Source organism: Xenopus laevis, chromosome 8S (genome assembly GCF_017654675.1).
Source record: "Xenopus laevis strain J_2021 chromosome 8S, Xenopus_laevis_v10.1, whole genome shotgun sequence".
Lineage (NCBI taxonomy): Eukaryota > Metazoa > Chordata > Amphibia > Anura > Pipidae > Xenopus > Xenopus laevis.
In genome coordinates, this window is record NC_054386.1 from 73,591,047 (window position 1) to 73,609,472 (window position 18,426).

Consider the following 18,426-nt stretch of genomic DNA (forward strand, 5'->3'; position numbering starts at 1 on the left):
AAGTTGGAGTGATTATCACCCCCTCCCTTTTCCCTCCCAGCAGCCAAATAAAAGAACAATGGGAAGGTAACCAGATAACAGCTCCCTAAAACAAGATAACAGCTGCCTGGTAGATCTAAGAACAACACTCAATAGTAAAAACCCATGTCCCACTGAGACACATTCAGTTACATTGAGAAGGAAAAACAGCAGCCTGCCAGAAAGCATTTCTCTCCTGAAGTGCAGGCACAAGTCACATGACATGGGGCAGCTGGGAAATTGACAAAATGTCTAGCCCCATGTCAGATTTCAAAATTGAATATAAAAAAATCTGTATGCTCTTTTGGAAATGGATTTCAGTGCAGAATTCTGCTGGAGCAGCACTATTAACTGATTCATTTTGAAAAAAACATGTTTTCCCATGACAGTATCCCTTTAATCTGAATCTGTTTTTTTTGTTTTTTAGATTTATCTAGGAAAAATGATAGGAGCATAGATGTGTCAGTCCAAACTTCCTCATCTGGTAAGTGTTACCATAGAGCAACCCACTGGTGTACATGACATGAAAGACATTAAAATCTGCCTAATGAAAGAGAATGTCATTATAAATAACTTTCCAGCATACATTTATTGCAAATTGTCAATGATTTTAAAGCTGTTTGCAAATGTAATTGTTCTTGAAAGCAGTATCTGATCCTTGCTATTTCTCCACTGCTGGTTCCGACTATTGAAACAATACGGCAGATGCTAATTAACAGATCTGGGAAGAAGAATGCAAGGCATTGTGGAAACTGGAGTCTTGGCTGGAATAGAGCTGGCTTGTTTCAATAATCAGAACAAGCACCAAGGGCAAGAATTAGCAAGGGATAAATAGCCACAGTATTTAATAGCAACTCCTTTTATAACTCACATATGTTTGGGGTTACGAATCACTTTACTAAGTCAGAATGATTATCATAACAGACGCAGGTAATTTATAAATCTAAAATGTATCTCTTAGCAGGACACATTATCATAAAATATGGAAATGGCACTACATCGAATTTAAGCCCTCTTATGTACATCCAGACATAAGCTTCAATCAAAACAAAACAAAATGTTGTCTGGTTTATCTTCACATTTAAATTAAGGGTATTATACATGTAAACAATTCAAAGGTTTAGGAGTGCTTTAAAAAAGTGACTTTTATATTTAAAAGCAGAAAATTGCTTGACATGTATTTGCTCATTTCCACATGTGATGAGCTATTATCTAATCATTAGTCCATGAATCATAATTCAAAGAAATACCTTATTTTTAATATTGCCAAAAATCATCCATCGTATTGGTTTTAATTAATGTTTAAATCCTTTTTTGTAGACTTAAGGTATGGAAGTCTACATCACTAAAAATATCCCATATACGGAAAACCTCAGGTCCCAAACATTCAGTATAACAGGTCCCATACCTGTATTTGCTGAATTTGAGACAATGGGGCTCATTTAGCAACACTGGGCATATTTGCCCATGGGCAGTAACCTATAGCAACCAATCAGTGAGTGGCTTTCTTCAGCCAGCTGCAGGTAGAACAATGAATGCAAAAATCTGGTCGCCATTGGTAACTGCCCACGGGCAAATTTGCCCGGTGTTAATAAATGACCCCCAAGGTTTCTAGTTTTTATGATGAAATTCCAAAAATGTGTATTTTTGTTCTGAATAAAATATTTTTTTTATTTTTAAATGAATTTAAACCTTTATTCTTTCAGTTGAGGAGAACCAGGATTCTTTCAGTTGTATCTGGAAGCGTCAGTAGTTACAAATAGTATATCAGCAGGCAGGTCACAGTAAAGGTCACAGTAAAGTGTGGGTGTATGGATTCTGGTCTGGTATCAAATTATATCAACTGTAGGTTTGTCACAAAATACTGAAATATAAAAGCTATAGTTCTGGTCTTGAATTTCTCTTTACAAAGGCTTCATTGCAGGACATCTGCAGCTCATTGCTGTCTGCTATATCTTGTCTCGATAGCCTTCTTTTAAATTCATCTGTTGTAAAGTAATAGATGATGGGATCTAGACAGGTGTTCAAGCTGGCAAGGCACAAGGCCACTGGATGTAATGTCAGGATAGCCTTCCTTTGCTTGCACTGAGTTATTTTATTGGCTTTTACCAAAAAGTCTAAGGGGAAGCTAAAATGATAAGGGGCAAAGCAGATCAAAAATACCACAGCACATGTCAAGATCATCTTCAGAGCTTTTTTCTTTTCTCCAAGGTCCTGCGAAATTGAGTCTGGCTCTTTCAATGACATTATAGTCCTCCAGGAGCAATATAAAACAATTAGTAGCGGGGTGACAAATCCAAACAGCTCTGCTAATGTCACTAACAACACAGAATTGGTCATCCCAATATCCACCAGGGGAAGATCCACAAAACAGCGGTCATTTGCAGTTGCGTTATTGCTAATTCTTAGCAGTGGAAATGGCAAACAGCTGACGCATACAAATATCCATCCGACAACGCTGACATACACATCACAGATTCGCTTTCTGTCTTTGAATTTAAAAGGATAAATGACATACAAAAACCTTCTTACACTAATGCACATTAAGAAAAATATGCTTGCGTACATATTCACATATTTCAGGTAGAAACAAAACATACAGACGAAATGGCTGAAAGGCCACGACTGATTCAGGTAGTAAAATATCCTGAGTGGTAGAGAAAGAACTTGCAGTAAGTCAGCGATGGAAAGATTAATCATAAATATTACGGCTCGCTTAGTCTCCTTGATGTAAGCATAAAAGATCCATAAAGCAAGCACATTTCCAATCAGCCCAGGGATCAATATAATAGTGTAAGTGATAGCATAAACGTTATTGACAAATGTGACATCTACTTTACACTCAGCAGTTCCATTACCAGTGAGCGTTTCCATCTAAAAAATAAATAATGATAAAATAGTCATTCAATTCGGTCACCAAAAATCAAATCGACTGAAATAAATTCCAAAATACAAAACTCCTTTGTTTGTGGCAGTTTTATATAGATGTGTCTTGAATTCATATCTGTGCGTGTCAAAAGTCTGGAGTGTCACTTTAAGAAACATTAAGCGCTGAAACAATAAATTGTTTCCATTAAATTTCACCATGTGCTTTAATTCTTCTATCACCCAGAGCACCCATGTTGATAGAAGTTTTCAGAAACGTTGATAATATTTAAAGTTCTGTGGTTTAAGCCATCGTGGGATACAGTTTTCCTTCAACTCAATTTAGCTTGTTATAAGATTAATTCTGTCATCAAACACTCTGGAAATATTTAGATCTTGTAAAGGCGTTTCAAACATTGTTCCCAAACAATCTTCAAGGCAAAGCATGGGGAGACATCAATCAGCGCTGGAATGCAACTGTAAAACATACAAGAAGTCATATTGTTTTACCATTTTCAAATTCTTAAGATATTGAACATTATGGGCCAGATTTACTAAGCTCGAGTGGTTAATTCGAATTAAAAAAATATTCGAATTTCGAAGTAATTTTTTGGGTACTTCGACCATCGAATTGGTTAAATTCGATAGAATCTAATGATTCGAACGATTCGAAGTAAAAATCGTTTGACTGTTCGACAATTCGCTAATCGAAGAACTGTCTCTTTAAAAAAACTTTGACTTCATACTTCGCCACTTTAAACCTACCGAAGTCCAATGTTAGCCTATGGTGACCTTCCCCAGCACTTTTCTAAGCTTTTTTTGATTGAATAAAAACCCTTCAATTGACCACTTAAAATCGTTCGAATCATTCAATTCAAAGGATTTTATCGTTTATGTTCGATCGAAGCTTTTGTGGTAGAATCCTTCGAATTCGAAGGATTTTACTTCGAGGTCGAATTTGAGGGTTTTTTAACCCTCGATATTCGACCCTTGATAAATCTGCCCCTATGTGTCACCAAGTTCATAAAAAACTTTTCACATTTCCCAAATATGTGGCATTTAGAAAGGAAAAGGAGAATAAGAAATATTTTAAATCAGTATTTTTAAGAGATTGTTTATCTTATGTATGGCACTTGCATTCTGAATATATAGGAGCAGAGCATCAAAGAGAACAACTATTTAAGTTGCTGTCTCTCAGTATATATGAAATACAAACACTTTCTTGGGTTTTTTAGTTAGATAATAAAACATAAAATGGTGTATGTATAGCATCACTTTCAGTATGACAATTCAGAGAGGCCACCGTTTGCGTGACAAGCAAAAGCCCAATAGAAGGGTGTATATAAAGTATATCACATATATTGGGGAATGTAATAAAAGTAGGCAAAGGAAAAATATTCGCAATGCAAAAAGTTGTGCCTTTGTGCGAACAAATTTGCCTTTGTGCGAATTCAATATAGCTTTTGCGAACCCGGAACCTATTTAGCGACCACTTCCGACAGGAGAAGAACTTTTGCGAATTTTATAGTTTGTGCCAGTGCGCAGTTAATGTAATAAAACTTCTTACTGAAAAAGTTAAAATTCTCAATGCAATAATAGTTTAAGGAAGAATATTACATCGCGAAAGGCAAATTTTTGTTCTTATTTGTGCAAATTGTTTTACTCTTTGCGACTTTTATTACATTCCCCCATTAGATTTCATTAACAAAATGCAACTGAGAAGTTATACAAGAGATCCCTGAGAGCGCCCTGAACAATAGAGCTTACAATCTAGAAATTCTCTATCTAACTGGCATGCAGATAACATGGAAATTGCCTATGTGTTGTTTATAGTCACAAATGAAAAGCCACCCATTCCATGACCAACTGCACTTTTTACCTTTCCTTTACTCTGCTTTTCACAAAATATACAGGAGAAAGAATAAAACAGTAGGATAGCACAGTCTGCTCTTGTTTCTTTCAAGCTGATATGCACAACTCATGGCTCCAAAAGAATATTTACTAATGATGGGCGCTTTTATTTGGCAGGCATGAATTCGCGGCGAATTTCTGTGATTCGCCGCCGGCGAATAAATTCGCAAAACCTCAGCGAAAATTCGCCAGCTACCGTTTTTTTGGATGCCGGTGACAAAAACGAGATGCCGGCGTCAAAAACTAGACGCTGGAGCCGTTTCGTGAATTTTTCAGCAAATCAAAACGCCCCAAATTCGCCCATCACTAATATTTACATGTCTTTTCACTATTTTCCTCATGTTGAATAACTTATGAAAAATATGAGGCACAAGAGCCGCAGGTGTTCAGTAATTCACGCCAAACCCTACGGTTTATTTTTTTGTTTCTGCTGCTAGTTTTGTATGCTTTTATGGTGAATTATTCTGGCACATTGCTACCCAACAGTGAACATTAAATGCAAATATTAAGAAAGAATAAGTAATGGACCAGTAAAGAATTTAAAGGTTTTTTTTCTGGAACGTTACATAAGAACTTTACATAAGAGTAAGCAATTTCATAGAAAATTTAATGGAGCAATTATTTAAAAAAACTAGAACTGTTACTAGCTTCTTTTGCAAATCAAAAAGCTTCAGAGGCTGAAAATGTAGGCTGTAGGAATGAACACAGGAAAGTAAGGAAAAGGTTATTCATTTTCTTTTGATAAGTATGCTTGCAACATATCCGTCCATTGAAATGTAACTTCTGCCGTATGCAAGTTAGCCAACGCTAGCGCAACTTCGCTTTGCTTGCCAAATTAACACTAGCAAAACTTCGACATCGTTCAGCGCCCTAGATGCAACTTCGCATTTTAGTGAATTAGCGCTGTCCTGGTGAATTTTCACCTGGCGAAGTGTGGCGAATAGTATGTAATGTAGATGAGGAAGCACAATATTAATATCAAGCCCTGACATGAAAAACTGAGTGTAAAGGAGGGGATTTAACTATATGTCTATTCAAGGTAATGGATAAAAAGCCCCATAAGACGTGGATTGTCAGACAGTAATAAATGTAGTTGAGGTGAAAGTTTTTTGCTCTAGAGGCACGATGTCCCAATGGGTTAAATTCCTTGTTTGATATTAGTCATGTTTGAAACTGATTGTATTTAAATGTATATTGTTCCCTGACTGCCCTGTCCTGAACTTTATTGGTTGGATTTGTTCAGAGGCAATGTGACGATATAGTCAGGGGAAGGAAATGTGTTTCTAACATAATGACATACGCTATTATTGTCTATTAGGTACCATACGAAAACACATCAGGAGTGCTTGTTTTTAATTTAATAGGTAAAAGAAAAAGCTTTTTATCATTTGGAGCCTCTTGCCCCTAACTGACTGAACACTGCAGTTGCACAACTTCATTTGTAGAGCCTAGATTGAGTCTTTTAGTAAGTTATTATATACCTGTATGCATAAGTGTGTGTGTGTGTGTGTGTCTATTTGTTAGGCAAAAAATAATAAAAAATGATAAATAGTTTTTAAATACAATAATTTTTTCTTTAGCATCAAACTTTGTACAAAGGACCAGATATATATATATATTTTCCAGGGTCAGACTGGGCTGCCAGGATACTGGGAAAAAACCTTGTGGGCCCCACCGGCCAAGACCCACTCATATAATACTCATAATAAATAAAAAGTTATGCACTGGCAGGGGGGAAGGGGGTTGGCGGAAGGGGCTTGCGACTGGGGTGGGGCATTGTTGATTGGTGGAAGCATTATGAGACTTTTGACACCTATGGGTGACTATTTTGGGTCAGTGTTCAAGCACAGCTAGAGATACTATGGGACCTATTATCCAGAATGCTTGGGACCTGGGGTTGTTGTATTTTTGTCATTTGGATCTTCATACGTTAAGTCTACTAAAAAATCATTAAGTAAACCCAGTAGGCTGGGTTTGCCTCCATGCAAAATTTGAAGTGACCGGTGGTCGGCACAATTCCATTGAAAACATGGTCAGTTGTATTAATTTGTTGCACTGAGCCCCATGATAAAATCAGGCCTGTTACACAACTTTTCCTGGCTTTTCCCAGTTTAGTACAGCAATTATTATGTGTTTTTAATAGATATATATTTTAACTGAGAAAATAAATGCTCAGTCTAAAATGCTCAATAAAGACTGAAAATATGATTAACAGTTGTGTGCCTATTAAAAATATATCTTTTACTAATTTAGTTTAACTGTAGTTAAACTTACTAATTACCAGTGGGGAGTAACGCTCATTGGAAAGTTGCTTGTGAAATGCAGAAAAAACATATTTTGACGTTCCTGTGAATAATAGAAGAACCAATTTAGCTTTATAACATAAAAGGACACAGAAAATGTATAAAGGCTGGGGGTGCCAATATATAAGGCATCTCCGAGGGACCCTTTTGAATAAAATATAAGCACTGGCCTATGCTTCTTTTCTTTAAATCAGTGCTGGAAGTTTTATTTTGAGGTATGGGGGCACCATCTTGTCTGCTTCCCCTATATTTCTTGCAGCAATTCTGACTTGATAGATACACAATATAAATTAGTCAAGCAGGATGCAACAGTGCCCATGCACCTATCTGCTGGAAATGAAGTAATTCACATACTGTAAAAGCCAGAGCTACCAGAAGGAAGCACAGGGAAAGCAGGCACTGAGCCTATAAAGACATCTACTAGAAGCTAAATCACCAGTGCTTGGAGGTATGCAGCTGGTGTTTCCTATAGTTTGAAAATCCCAAACTTTCTGACCTTTCCTTCTACTTTAAATACCAGAATTTGCTACAAAAACCATATTGCGACGTGATAAATATTTATTTAATCTGATTAGACTAGACTTGACCTTAAAATATACAATACAGAGACAAATTTCATTCTATTAACCAACAATAATTTCATAGGCAGCTGGCATTCAGTAGGATGCAGTGACACTACACATGCCATGATTGTGTGCAAATCAGAAGGTAAGCACAATATTAATCATTAATTGCTCAAACCGCTGTATTGTATTTAAAATCAGTTTCAAGCAATTTCAGAGGAGTTGGTCTTGTCATTTGCTGTAAATAGAGATTGTTTTGGGAAGTTAACAAACATAAATAGAACAGCCCTCCAGCTCCACTTAATTTAACCACAATCCAACTCTTTTTAGTACTGTATACTATACACATACATTGCAGCCTAAAATAATCTGTATCAGTACAGGTATGAGACCTGTTATCCAGAATCCTTGGGACCTGGGGTTTCCGGATAATGTATCTTTCCATAATTTGGATCTTCATACCTTAAATCTGCTAGGAAATCATGTAAACATTAAATTAACCCAATAGGCTGGTTTTTCTTCCAATAAGGATTAATTATCTCTTAGTTTGAGTCAAGTACAAGGTACTGTTTTACTATTATAGAGAAAAAGGAATAATTTGTTATAAAGTTGGATTATTTTATTATAATGGAGTCTATGGGAGACAGCCTTTCCGTATTTTGGAGCTTTCTGGATAACAGGTTTTGGAATAATGAATCCCATACCTGTATTAATGAAAAGAACAGTGAAATGTCATCAGAAAAAAAGTGGAGAGTTTCTATTGAAGTCAATGGTAATATTCCCAAGCCACTTTATTTATTTATTTGCCAGTTCATTCAAATATTTAGCTGTTTCAGTCTCATTAAAAAAAATGGATGGAACCATGGGGTTTTTTTCCTTTAAAAAGCTAGCATTCAAGGAAAAAAAAGTCAGGAGTTTCGTCGCTTCTTTTGTTGCTTTTCCTCAACCTTGAGAGTTAGGAAAGAAGCCTACAAGGGCCTGCTTGATTAAGTCGAGTTTTTCTTCACAATTCAAGAAAATAAGTGCAGTGAAAAATGCAAACGCAAATCGACTCGAAAATATTCTTCAGAATCTAGCTCATATTAAAGAGAAATACTTGAATAATTCACATTAAAAAGAAATAAAACACAAAAAGCTGTTACAAAAAACCTTGCAGTAAAAGTAAAAGCTGGCAAGTGTCTACAGAATTCTATGGGAATTGTCTGAAACAACTTAATTGTATTTATTGTATTTATTTTTTTACAGTTTATTAAAAAAACTTCAGAAATCAGAATTGTGCTGTCCTTTACTTTGTATTTGCTATTGACATTTTATGAGCTGATGATGCCATGCAAATTCATCAGGTTCATCAGAACAAGAATGGGTTCCAGGGGGGCCGTACACTATGACATGTTCTTTTTCTCTTAAAATATCCTTATGATTTTATGTTATACTTTTATTGTATAGTATTTATTCTAGTAGCCTCATACTCATAGATCATATAGTATATATATATATCCCTGATTTCACTTTTATTTTTTCTCTTGATATGATTTTCACATTGTGGCCAACACACAGAGAGCAAGGGAAATTACCAGAAGCAAGGTCTTGAGGTCTACAAAAGTTCAATATATGCCTGTGTTTACTAAAATGAGATCAAGCCAGAAATGCTATGGTGTTGATTAGATTTTGAGATAAAATGGTGGATTAGTCAGTTCAAGATAATAAAGACCTGTATGTTACCTGAATTCTAGGGACTTGGGGTTTTCCTGAATAAGGGGTCTTTCTGTAATTTGGATTTCCATACTAAGTGGGTTATTTACTAAACTCCAAATGCAAACATCACAAAATTTTTTTGATTTTTTTAAAATAAAATCTGACTTTTAAAAAAATCATGAATTTTTTGGAATTTATTAAACCCTGAGGATGGAAAAGTCTGAATCTGAAAATCCGGCATCTCAGACCTGTCGAGGTTGCATATAAGTCAGTGGGAGAAGTCCCAATGATTTTTTGATGTGCGCTGGGTTCCGGGCAATACCCCGAAGTTTTCAGGTGAAAATTACGAAAAAATCGTGAAAATCGGATGAAAAAGTCCAAAAAGTTAGTGAAAATCAGTTTTTTCCCACAAGGCAAATTTTTCGGGAAAATGTAAAACTAAATAAGCGTAAAAAAACGAGAGCGTATTTGATCGGAGTTTGTAGCAGAAAATATTGAGATAAATTCGGACTTTGATAAATAACTCCCTATGTCTACTAAAAAATCATGTACACATTAGTTAAACCCAACAGGATTGGGTTGGGATCAAGAAAAAAGTACTATGTTATTATTACTTAGAAATAATAACATAGAAAAAATATTACTTAGAAAAAGGAAATCATCTGTAAAAAAACGTAATTGTTTGATTAAAATGGAGTCTATGGGAGATGGCCTTCTTGTAATTAAGAGCTTGTTCGATAACGGATCCCATACCTTTATATAGGTGACAATGGGTAGAGACAAGATTGAGGGAGACCAACTAGTAATATGTTACAACTAGTAACATATTAGGTTAGACATATTACTAGTAATATGTCTAACCTAGAGAGTATTAATGAGAGCCTGGACACGTGTGCGCGTGTGTGTGTGAAAGGGGAAAACAGCAGTGATGTTTTCAGTCTTCCAAAAATCTTTTATTTTAGGTAGTTAATGAGACCCAAGTACTTAACCCTATGAGAATCAGCGAGGAACAGAAACATTTTTGTTAATAATTGAAGTTGGAATACTAAGGGCTAGTGATGAACAGGAATAATGTAGTAAGGAGTGGCTATATTAATATAACAAAGTTTGCTCACACTTTGGTCAGTCTGAAGCAGGAAACTACATTGAGGCAGCCGAGATGATGGAGGATGGTTGTGGTCAGGAAGGGAACGCTCTTGATGTATGTGTCACAGTTTACATACAGAGTCATTTATAAAATGTTGAAGTCAGCACAACATAAATATATGTATTTATTAGGCTAATGCTAATCTTGATAGACTGTAAGAAAAAATAATGCATAATGTTACTGCAGAAGGGGGACAAAAATGTCTCAAGATCAAAATCCAAGGGATTAATATATAGTATGGCTTCTATGGGCATTATACTTGGATTTGTGTTATATAAATCTTTGTAAGTCATCTGCCCTCCACCCTAGAGTAAGACTATGTTTTATAGAATAGGGGATGCGGCAGGAGGTGTAAGGTAGTTGGATACATGTAGTTATGTGGCAGGAATTACCTTATATGTTTGTTATATGCTTAAGATCTGGATGGATGTGGTTTTAACCTGACAACTATGTGGTTTGCTAAAACTTTTCTGCATCATAAGATACTGTAATGCTTCAGAAACAGGTACAAATTGATGTGTTTCCTTTATAACTAAATACAGGCACCTCCTTGCGTATGCTGATTTCTGTCATTTCTGGTAAATGAAAGGGGTGTTGTACACAGAATGTTCTGAAAATATCTAAGGGTTATTTGTTTATTTGGCACACCTTGTTAAGTAATTTGACTGGTAATTTGGTTATTGTCTGCATTAAATACCAAGGCTCTACTGATGGGATGGTGGAAACAAAAACTCATCTACAGTTACAGATATTCACTCAGATAACCCTAGTAGTCCTTCTATAATTATTTATAACTATTTGTACAGAAGACGGAAACTTTTATATTTCAAATCAAGTCACATCTAAGACAGCCTTGTCTGGGGAACCATGAACTTTCTCTTATCTGACACAACCATATGCTTTGTTTGCTTTGGGTATAAGTCAGTTTTGTGCCTGTTTTTTTATTATTGTGAGAGGTAGGAAATGGATGGAATTTTTAAACATCTTTGACAGAATTCTTCAATGAAATGCCTTATATTGGAGTCTGAACGCTGTTTGCCAAGTATACTGATGCAACAACACCGGTTTAGTTTCAGAGTTAAAGATCACTATACATGGGCTCATTTTGTTTACTGACTCTGTAGAATTTTGCTTCATTTATGGGGCCAAAATGATGGCCTTCCTGACTGATATCTTGTTGGGGGCTGTTCAGATATTGATCAAACTACTCTGAAAAAACGATGCAATCCTCTTCTGATGGGTTTGCACTTAACCACTATGTGTTTGGATGAGCATCATGCTGACATAATTGTAAAAAATGCATTATGTAATTACCATGTTTATAGAAAGTACTGAAAGAAAGATAATTAAAGCAGTACATTTTCCCATGAGATGGACCAGTTAAGATCCTAACTGGTCTGGGTCAACTTTCCTTAAGAACAGTTGTTAAGGATTATTTACCACCAAATCTGAAAATTTACACAACATTTATTTATTTGCTCTATGTGCAAAATGTTTTCATTGAAGCAAAAGTCACAGTTTTATTGCACTGTTTTTGCTATCACTTGGGCTGTGTTTTGTTCACCGTTTATGCAAACACACTCACGTGTATGGAGTACTTGACCCGGAGCTCGGACCCTAGGAAGTCGGCACTTCCGCAACACAGCAGGAACGAAGAAAACAGGTACCGACACACAGGTGTATTTCAAGTAGGGGACTAGCCCCTTACATGTTTATTAAGTCGACACAACCTGACGAAGGGGGAATTGCCCCCGAAACGTTGTGTCGACTTAATAAACACGTAAAGGGCTAGTCCCCTACTTGAATTGCACCTGTGTGCCGGTACCTGTTTTCTTTGTTCTTTTTGTTTACCTGGTGTCTAAAGAAAGGCCCATTTGGTCTGTTGAAAAATATAGAAAATATAGAAAATACATAATGTATTCATGACCGGCTTCCACAAGCTCTAAAAATACAACCAAGGGTAATTTAATGAGATACAAGTCTTAAAATAAAAACACAGTTTCAAAAATGCAGATTAAGGTGAAATTATTTGAAAATGCATTTATGACATTTTCATTTCCTGAAATGACTGTCTTTTTAAGAGAGCAAATGTGGGCAAAACACATTCATCATAGTCATGAATAAAATACATGCATAGTTGTGTATCTTAAACCTTTACCCCCTCAGATTTGCACCCTGTGCAGGAATTTCTCCAATAATTTGCCACAAATAGAGAATAAAAGTACATTTATGTGAAAAGGAAATTCTGTAAGTCTCATCATGGCTTTAGAATCTGCTGCCAATAATGCCAACTTGGCTAATAAGCATTCCGTTTTAAAAACAAAAAACATGGCTAAAATTCGATTCAGTGCATGGGTATAGCCTTTGATTGTGATATTTAGTTCCCAACTTCCCATATCTCATATCCCAACAAGTGACCAAAACACCCAAATTCAAATGCATTCAAATGCATATCTAGCTGCAGTGCTTTCTGCTAAATTTATAGAAGCTATAATTTCATTTTATCATACAATGTTTTTTCACAAATGCATAACTGCCTGAATTATATTAATACAACTGTGATTTTAGTTATACAGTACCATATGGCTATAGAGTATTTAAAGGGATACTGTCATGGGAAAAATGAATCAGTTAATAGTGCTGCTCCAGCAGTATTCTGCACTGAAATCCATTTCTCAAAAGAGCAAACAGATTTTTTTATATTCAATTTTAAAATCTGACATGGGGCTAGACATATTGTCAATTTCCCCAACTGCCCCAAGTCATGTGACTTGTGCTCTGATAAACTTCAATCACTCTTTACTGCTGTACTGCAAGTTGGAGTGATATCACCCCCTCCCTTTTCCCCCCCAGCAGCCAAACAAAAGAACAATGGGAAGGTAACCAGATAACAGCTCCCTAACACAAGATAACAGCTGCCTGGTAGATCTAAGAACAGCACTCAATAGTAAAAACCCATGTCTCACTGAGACACATTCAGTTACATTGAGAAGGAAAAACAGCAGCCTGCCAGAAAGCATTTCTCTCCTAAAGTGCAGGCACAAGTCACATGACCAGGGGCAGCTGGGAAATTGACAAAATGTCTAGCCCCATGCCAGATTTCAAAATTGAATATAAACAAATCTGTTTGCTCTTTTGAGAAATGGATTTCAGTGCAGAATTCTGCTGGAGTAGCACTATTAACTGATGCGTTTTGAAAAAACATGTTTTCCGATGACAGGATCCCTTTAAACATCTCAGTCAAGGCACACAAACAGAACAGAGTTGCAGAACTTTGTGGCATAGTGAATATGACATACATAACAATCTAATTTCTAGATCTAGTGTAGCATTTATGCATATGCAGCAGTGAAAATGTTTTAAAGGAATGTGCACTAATGTTAGAAATTATAGTTTCTATAAATTTGGTTAAATTAGCAGAACTTCACATTAAAATGCATTTAAAATAATATAAGACAGCATCAGAAATTTAGGATTTAGCTAAAGCCAGGCACATGTGAAACCCTTAAAGCTACAGAAATAAATTTTTAGTACCCAGTTAATACAGGGTACTAAAAATTAATTTCTGTAGCTTTATAGTCTCTCGCTTTCTACAAAGGCATCCAAACTTTCTATCTTCTAGTTTGAATGAATGCTCTTGTGTCTCCAGAAAGGATCTGGGGTTATGTAATAAAAGGCACTAAGCTTGCCCAGGAGTAGTAACCCATAGCAACCAATCAGCAGGTAGAATTTACTGGTCACATGTTTAAAAGCAAACATCTTATTGGTTGCTCTGGGTTACTGCTACTGAGAAAACTTAGCGTCTTTTATTACATTTGGGGGAAAGGTTTTATTGTATGATCCTTTGCATTTTTCATAGTTATCATCTCGCTTTTCTCCATTCAGAGGTGTAACAAAAGAGGAAGCTTCCTCTGTAACTATAGTGATGCCCCTTCCTGTCCACTCTCCTATTTGAGACCAAGTGGCTGGGGAACGGGGCATGTTAGAAGGCAGGGAAGGAGGGCAGGTAGGTTGTGTTGAGTATCGGGCCACTGAAAAGGTTGGCTGGTAAATATTTACCCTTGTTCTATGAATTCAAATATATGAAGTTATTTAAGAGCCTTAATTTAGGGTTTTGGTTGAATGACCAGACTGAATCCAAGAGCGCTGTTTTACAGCCCACCCTAATTACTTTTATCTCTACAAGTTATCTCTTTCTGTAACTTGCCCATGAACACTTTTCAATGATCTAACATATAAGGGCACATTTACTAAGGGTCGAAGTGAATTTTCGAATTTTAAAACTTTCGAATTTCGAAGTAATTTTTGGGTACTTCGATCATCGAATAGGCCAAATTCGACTTCGACTTCGATTCGAATTGAAAAAACTTTGAATATTCGACCATTTGAAAATCAAAGTACTGTCTCTTTAAAAGACTTCGACACTTCGCCACCTTAAACCTGCCGAATTGCTATGATAGCCTATGGGGGAGCTCCTAGAACCCATAGCCAGCATTTGGCTAAGTTTTTAGAAGTCAAAAAAAAATCGTTCGATCAATTAAATAGTTATAATCATTCGAATCAAAGGATTTAATTGATCGATCGAACGATTTTACTTCGACCAAGTATGGCCATATTCAATCAAAAAAAACCTTTGACTTCGTATATCTACTTTCGAAGTTTTTTTACTCCGAAATTCGACCATTAGTAAATGTGCCCCATACAGTATGCTGAGACTTTCCAGTTTCATTTGTATTTTGCCTGAAAAGACCATTACTTGATAGGCCTTATTCGCCTGATGGCAAACTCTACCCATATTACCTATCATGTATCGTGTGGTCTATCTGGTAAAAGTCATAGTACTGATCTGCCATCCAGACTATACCTAAGCTAAGGCCTCTATTAAGAATGTCCTATATGTGTAACCCCGCTGGCACTGGACCATTTAACAGTTAACATTGTGTTTTGAATCATCAAGTCATTTATTAATTCATTATATATATAAACTCAGTGGGCCACATTTACTAAAGGGAGAATTGTGTTTTTTAGGGGAAAATTTGCCAAAATTACATTTTCCAACAACATTGCCTATTTACTAAATTTTTTTTATGATTACACGTAGTCGTAGCGAATTAACATCTGACGTAGTTGCGCAAAGTATTGCAAAGCTTTCTGAAGCGAAAATTCGGACCTAAGTAAATGTGCCCCAGGATCTTCCAGAAGTGACATTTTGCATACTGTTTTCTTGCTATGTCCAATCAATACACCTGTATTAGAGAAAAATAAATTGTTCCTAGCCCAAGATAACCTATACCCTAAAAAGCCTTTGGGAAGTAGATTAAAATAAAACGAATAATGTATATAATTTTGATGAAAAGTAACTCAACACACAATTATGGCCGAATTATTGCCTAAAAGAGGGATAATCATTGGGTGCAGGCTACTAAATTCCATTTCCAGTTCTATCAATGGAAAGTAACCAATGTGGTTATGGAAGCTGAAAAACTGTACACTCCTCAATTAATTATATGTATCTCTTGAGCAGCCACCCCATGTAATACCAGTATAGCATATTCTAGTTAAAAATCGCAGTTAGTTAAAATATTGTCCAAAAATGTGGAATCACACAGAAATGTGTAGGTTTTTACATTGGCAAACTATACTATATGGTCAGCATTTGATTCATGCAAATTTCACCATGCAGCAGGACAATGAACCAAAGCATAAGTATAATAAACTAAGTTAACTTAAAAACTAATTGGGGAATAAATAGCTAATACTCTTTAAAGGACTGACTGGCAGAGTTAACAACCAAAAACCTCTTAAGTTCTTCTGCAAAGCACTGTAAAGTAAGAGAAAACTGCCATGCAAGCTACACTCCTCTGGGAAAAGCTACAGAAGTTATGGGTTGAACAGTTAAGATGCCAAATGCTGGGGATTCTACAAATGAATAGCAGTAAAGTGCTTCTTTGGTGAATAGATGTATCAAGCTCTATCAAAAAAAATGAAAATATTTGTGATTTTTTTAAACGCAAGTATCTACAGTTAAAACAAAAAGAAAAAAATATCTAAAAATGCAAACACGCAATGGGTGATATTTTAAAATAAATATTTGTCTCATACTTTATGTCCCCACTAAACCAATCACAATTATCCTTAATTATGGTCTGTAACCAACTGCATTTAATACATGTTCCCTTCTTCCCCACAGGACTAGAGAAAGGCAAAGAGAGAAAATGGCCTGAGTCTCAGCCTCACAAGGAGCGTATGGTCACACAATGACTTTCGAACCAGTACCAGTTACATACTGGGGCCCTCTCTTTCTCATATTATTGGGGCCACGTATCTGTAAATTCAGCACCTATTGGGGTTTTCTTAATAATTTTGGAAAGGATCCTCATTTTGTTGTTGTTACTTAAACCAATATGGTTTGTGTATAAGAAAACAAAGGAGATGATGAAAGGGATGTAATACATCTAAAAGACATGCTTTCTAAAACAAGCAATTATTTTCACATTATTACAGATTCCCACCAAAATTTAAACAAAATGTATAAGGATAAGGATAGGACATACCTATTGCTGCACTGACTTTCCACCTTCCGAGTATAATAATACAGGTCCTAATGCGCATTTGATGCTGTGGAATTAATGATTGCTCAGTATCTCAGCATCTAAGCCAAACACGTTTAAAGTGATGAATACAAACTGCAGCTTCATGCTGCCTCTGAAAGCAACTCCCCCTCTGCACATTTTGCATTTCCTTTTTTCACATGTGCTGTATGAGAAACTACAAGCAGCCGTTTATTTTAGGGGGATTTCTCAGATGCTTTAACAAAATTCATCTATTTCACAGACAGAAAAATCTGGATTTTTTTTTTTAATTAATATGAGCCTGCCTGATTTTATTCACTTGTGTTCCCTATAAAAAGTCATATACTTGTCCAGATACTAAAACGGTTTACTTTAAGGGGCACATTTACTTAGCTCGAGTGAAGGAATAGAATAAAAAATACTTCGAATTTCGAAGTATTTTTTTGGCTACTTCGACCTTTGACTATGACTTAGACTTCGAATCGAACGATTCGAACTAAAAATCGTTCGACTGTTCGTTCGATATTGAAAGTCGAAGGATTTTACTTTTACGGTCGAATATCGAGGGTTATTTAACCCTCGATATTTGACCAATAGTAGATGTGCCCCTTAGTGATTGAAATGTGACCATGTCTGAAAAAGGGGGAAATAGAATTTCCCACATTTGCTGAATGCTAAATGAGGATCAAACATGTCTAGAACTGATGCCTAATTATTTATTAAAAAGACAATGATAGAAACATCATAAAACTTTGATACACTTACTTCCAGTCGCAAGGAGGAAGATAAGCCGATGAAGGGATTGTTAAAAATAGGCATAAGGAGTGTTGGTGTGAAATTAAATATTCGGGCATGTGTGCAGGAGTCAGCTGGTCCCATGAAGCCACATGTGCAGGCCTTGCAATGGGAAGTTATTTATTTCAGTATATATGGATTTCTTTTTTTAATATAAGTGAGATATTAATATTGATGAAGTAAAAACATACTGTATTTACACACAATTAGCCCAAATCCTGTGTTTGCATAACAAGAATGATTACAATGTTAAGATGTGAGATTACATTTTATTTCTTTATTATACTGCAGAGATCCCTATTAAATCTTTCCCAGTGAGTGTCTTTGCTGATGGGAACTTATGGCTGCAACATAGTGAGCACTTCAGGGCAAAACTCAAGAAAGACTCCCAAAGCGTTGGGTGAGAGGACAGAATTATTGAGTATGAGTATTTACAGAAGAAGACACTTTGGTGGTGGAATTGCACCAACTGGCCATCGATTAAGTGAAAGTCTGGGAAAGCTGTAGGTACAGGACAGGACAGTAAAAATATGCATAATATGTGTATGAGTTGGTGT

At 35.9% G+C, this 18,426-nt stretch overlaps 1 protein-coding gene across 1 annotated transcript; it reads right to left on the minus strand.

The window, feature by feature from the left end:
• Positions 1 to 1,572: 1,572 nt before the first annotated feature.
• Positions 1,573 to 17,168, minus strand: gpr174.S (G protein-coupled receptor 174 S homeolog). The gene is made up of 2 exons (XM_018233836.2): positions 17,057 to 17,168; positions 1,573 to 3,360 (listed from the first exon to the last, which is right to left on the minus strand). The coding sequence occupies exon 2, from the start codon at positions 2,890 to 2,892 to the stop codon at positions 1,897 to 1,899; it is 996 nt and encodes a 331-aa protein (XP_018089325.1). The 5' UTR covers positions 2,893 to 3,360; positions 17,057 to 17,168; the 3' UTR covers positions 1,573 to 1,896.
• Positions 17,169 to 18,426: the final 1,258 nt, after the last annotated feature.

Excerpts from the sequence above, each read along its gene's own strand:
- gpr174.S (XM_018233836.2), bottom strand. The coding sequence starts at position 2,892 with ATGGAAACGCTCACTGGTAATGGAACTGCTGAGTGTAAAGTAGATGTC.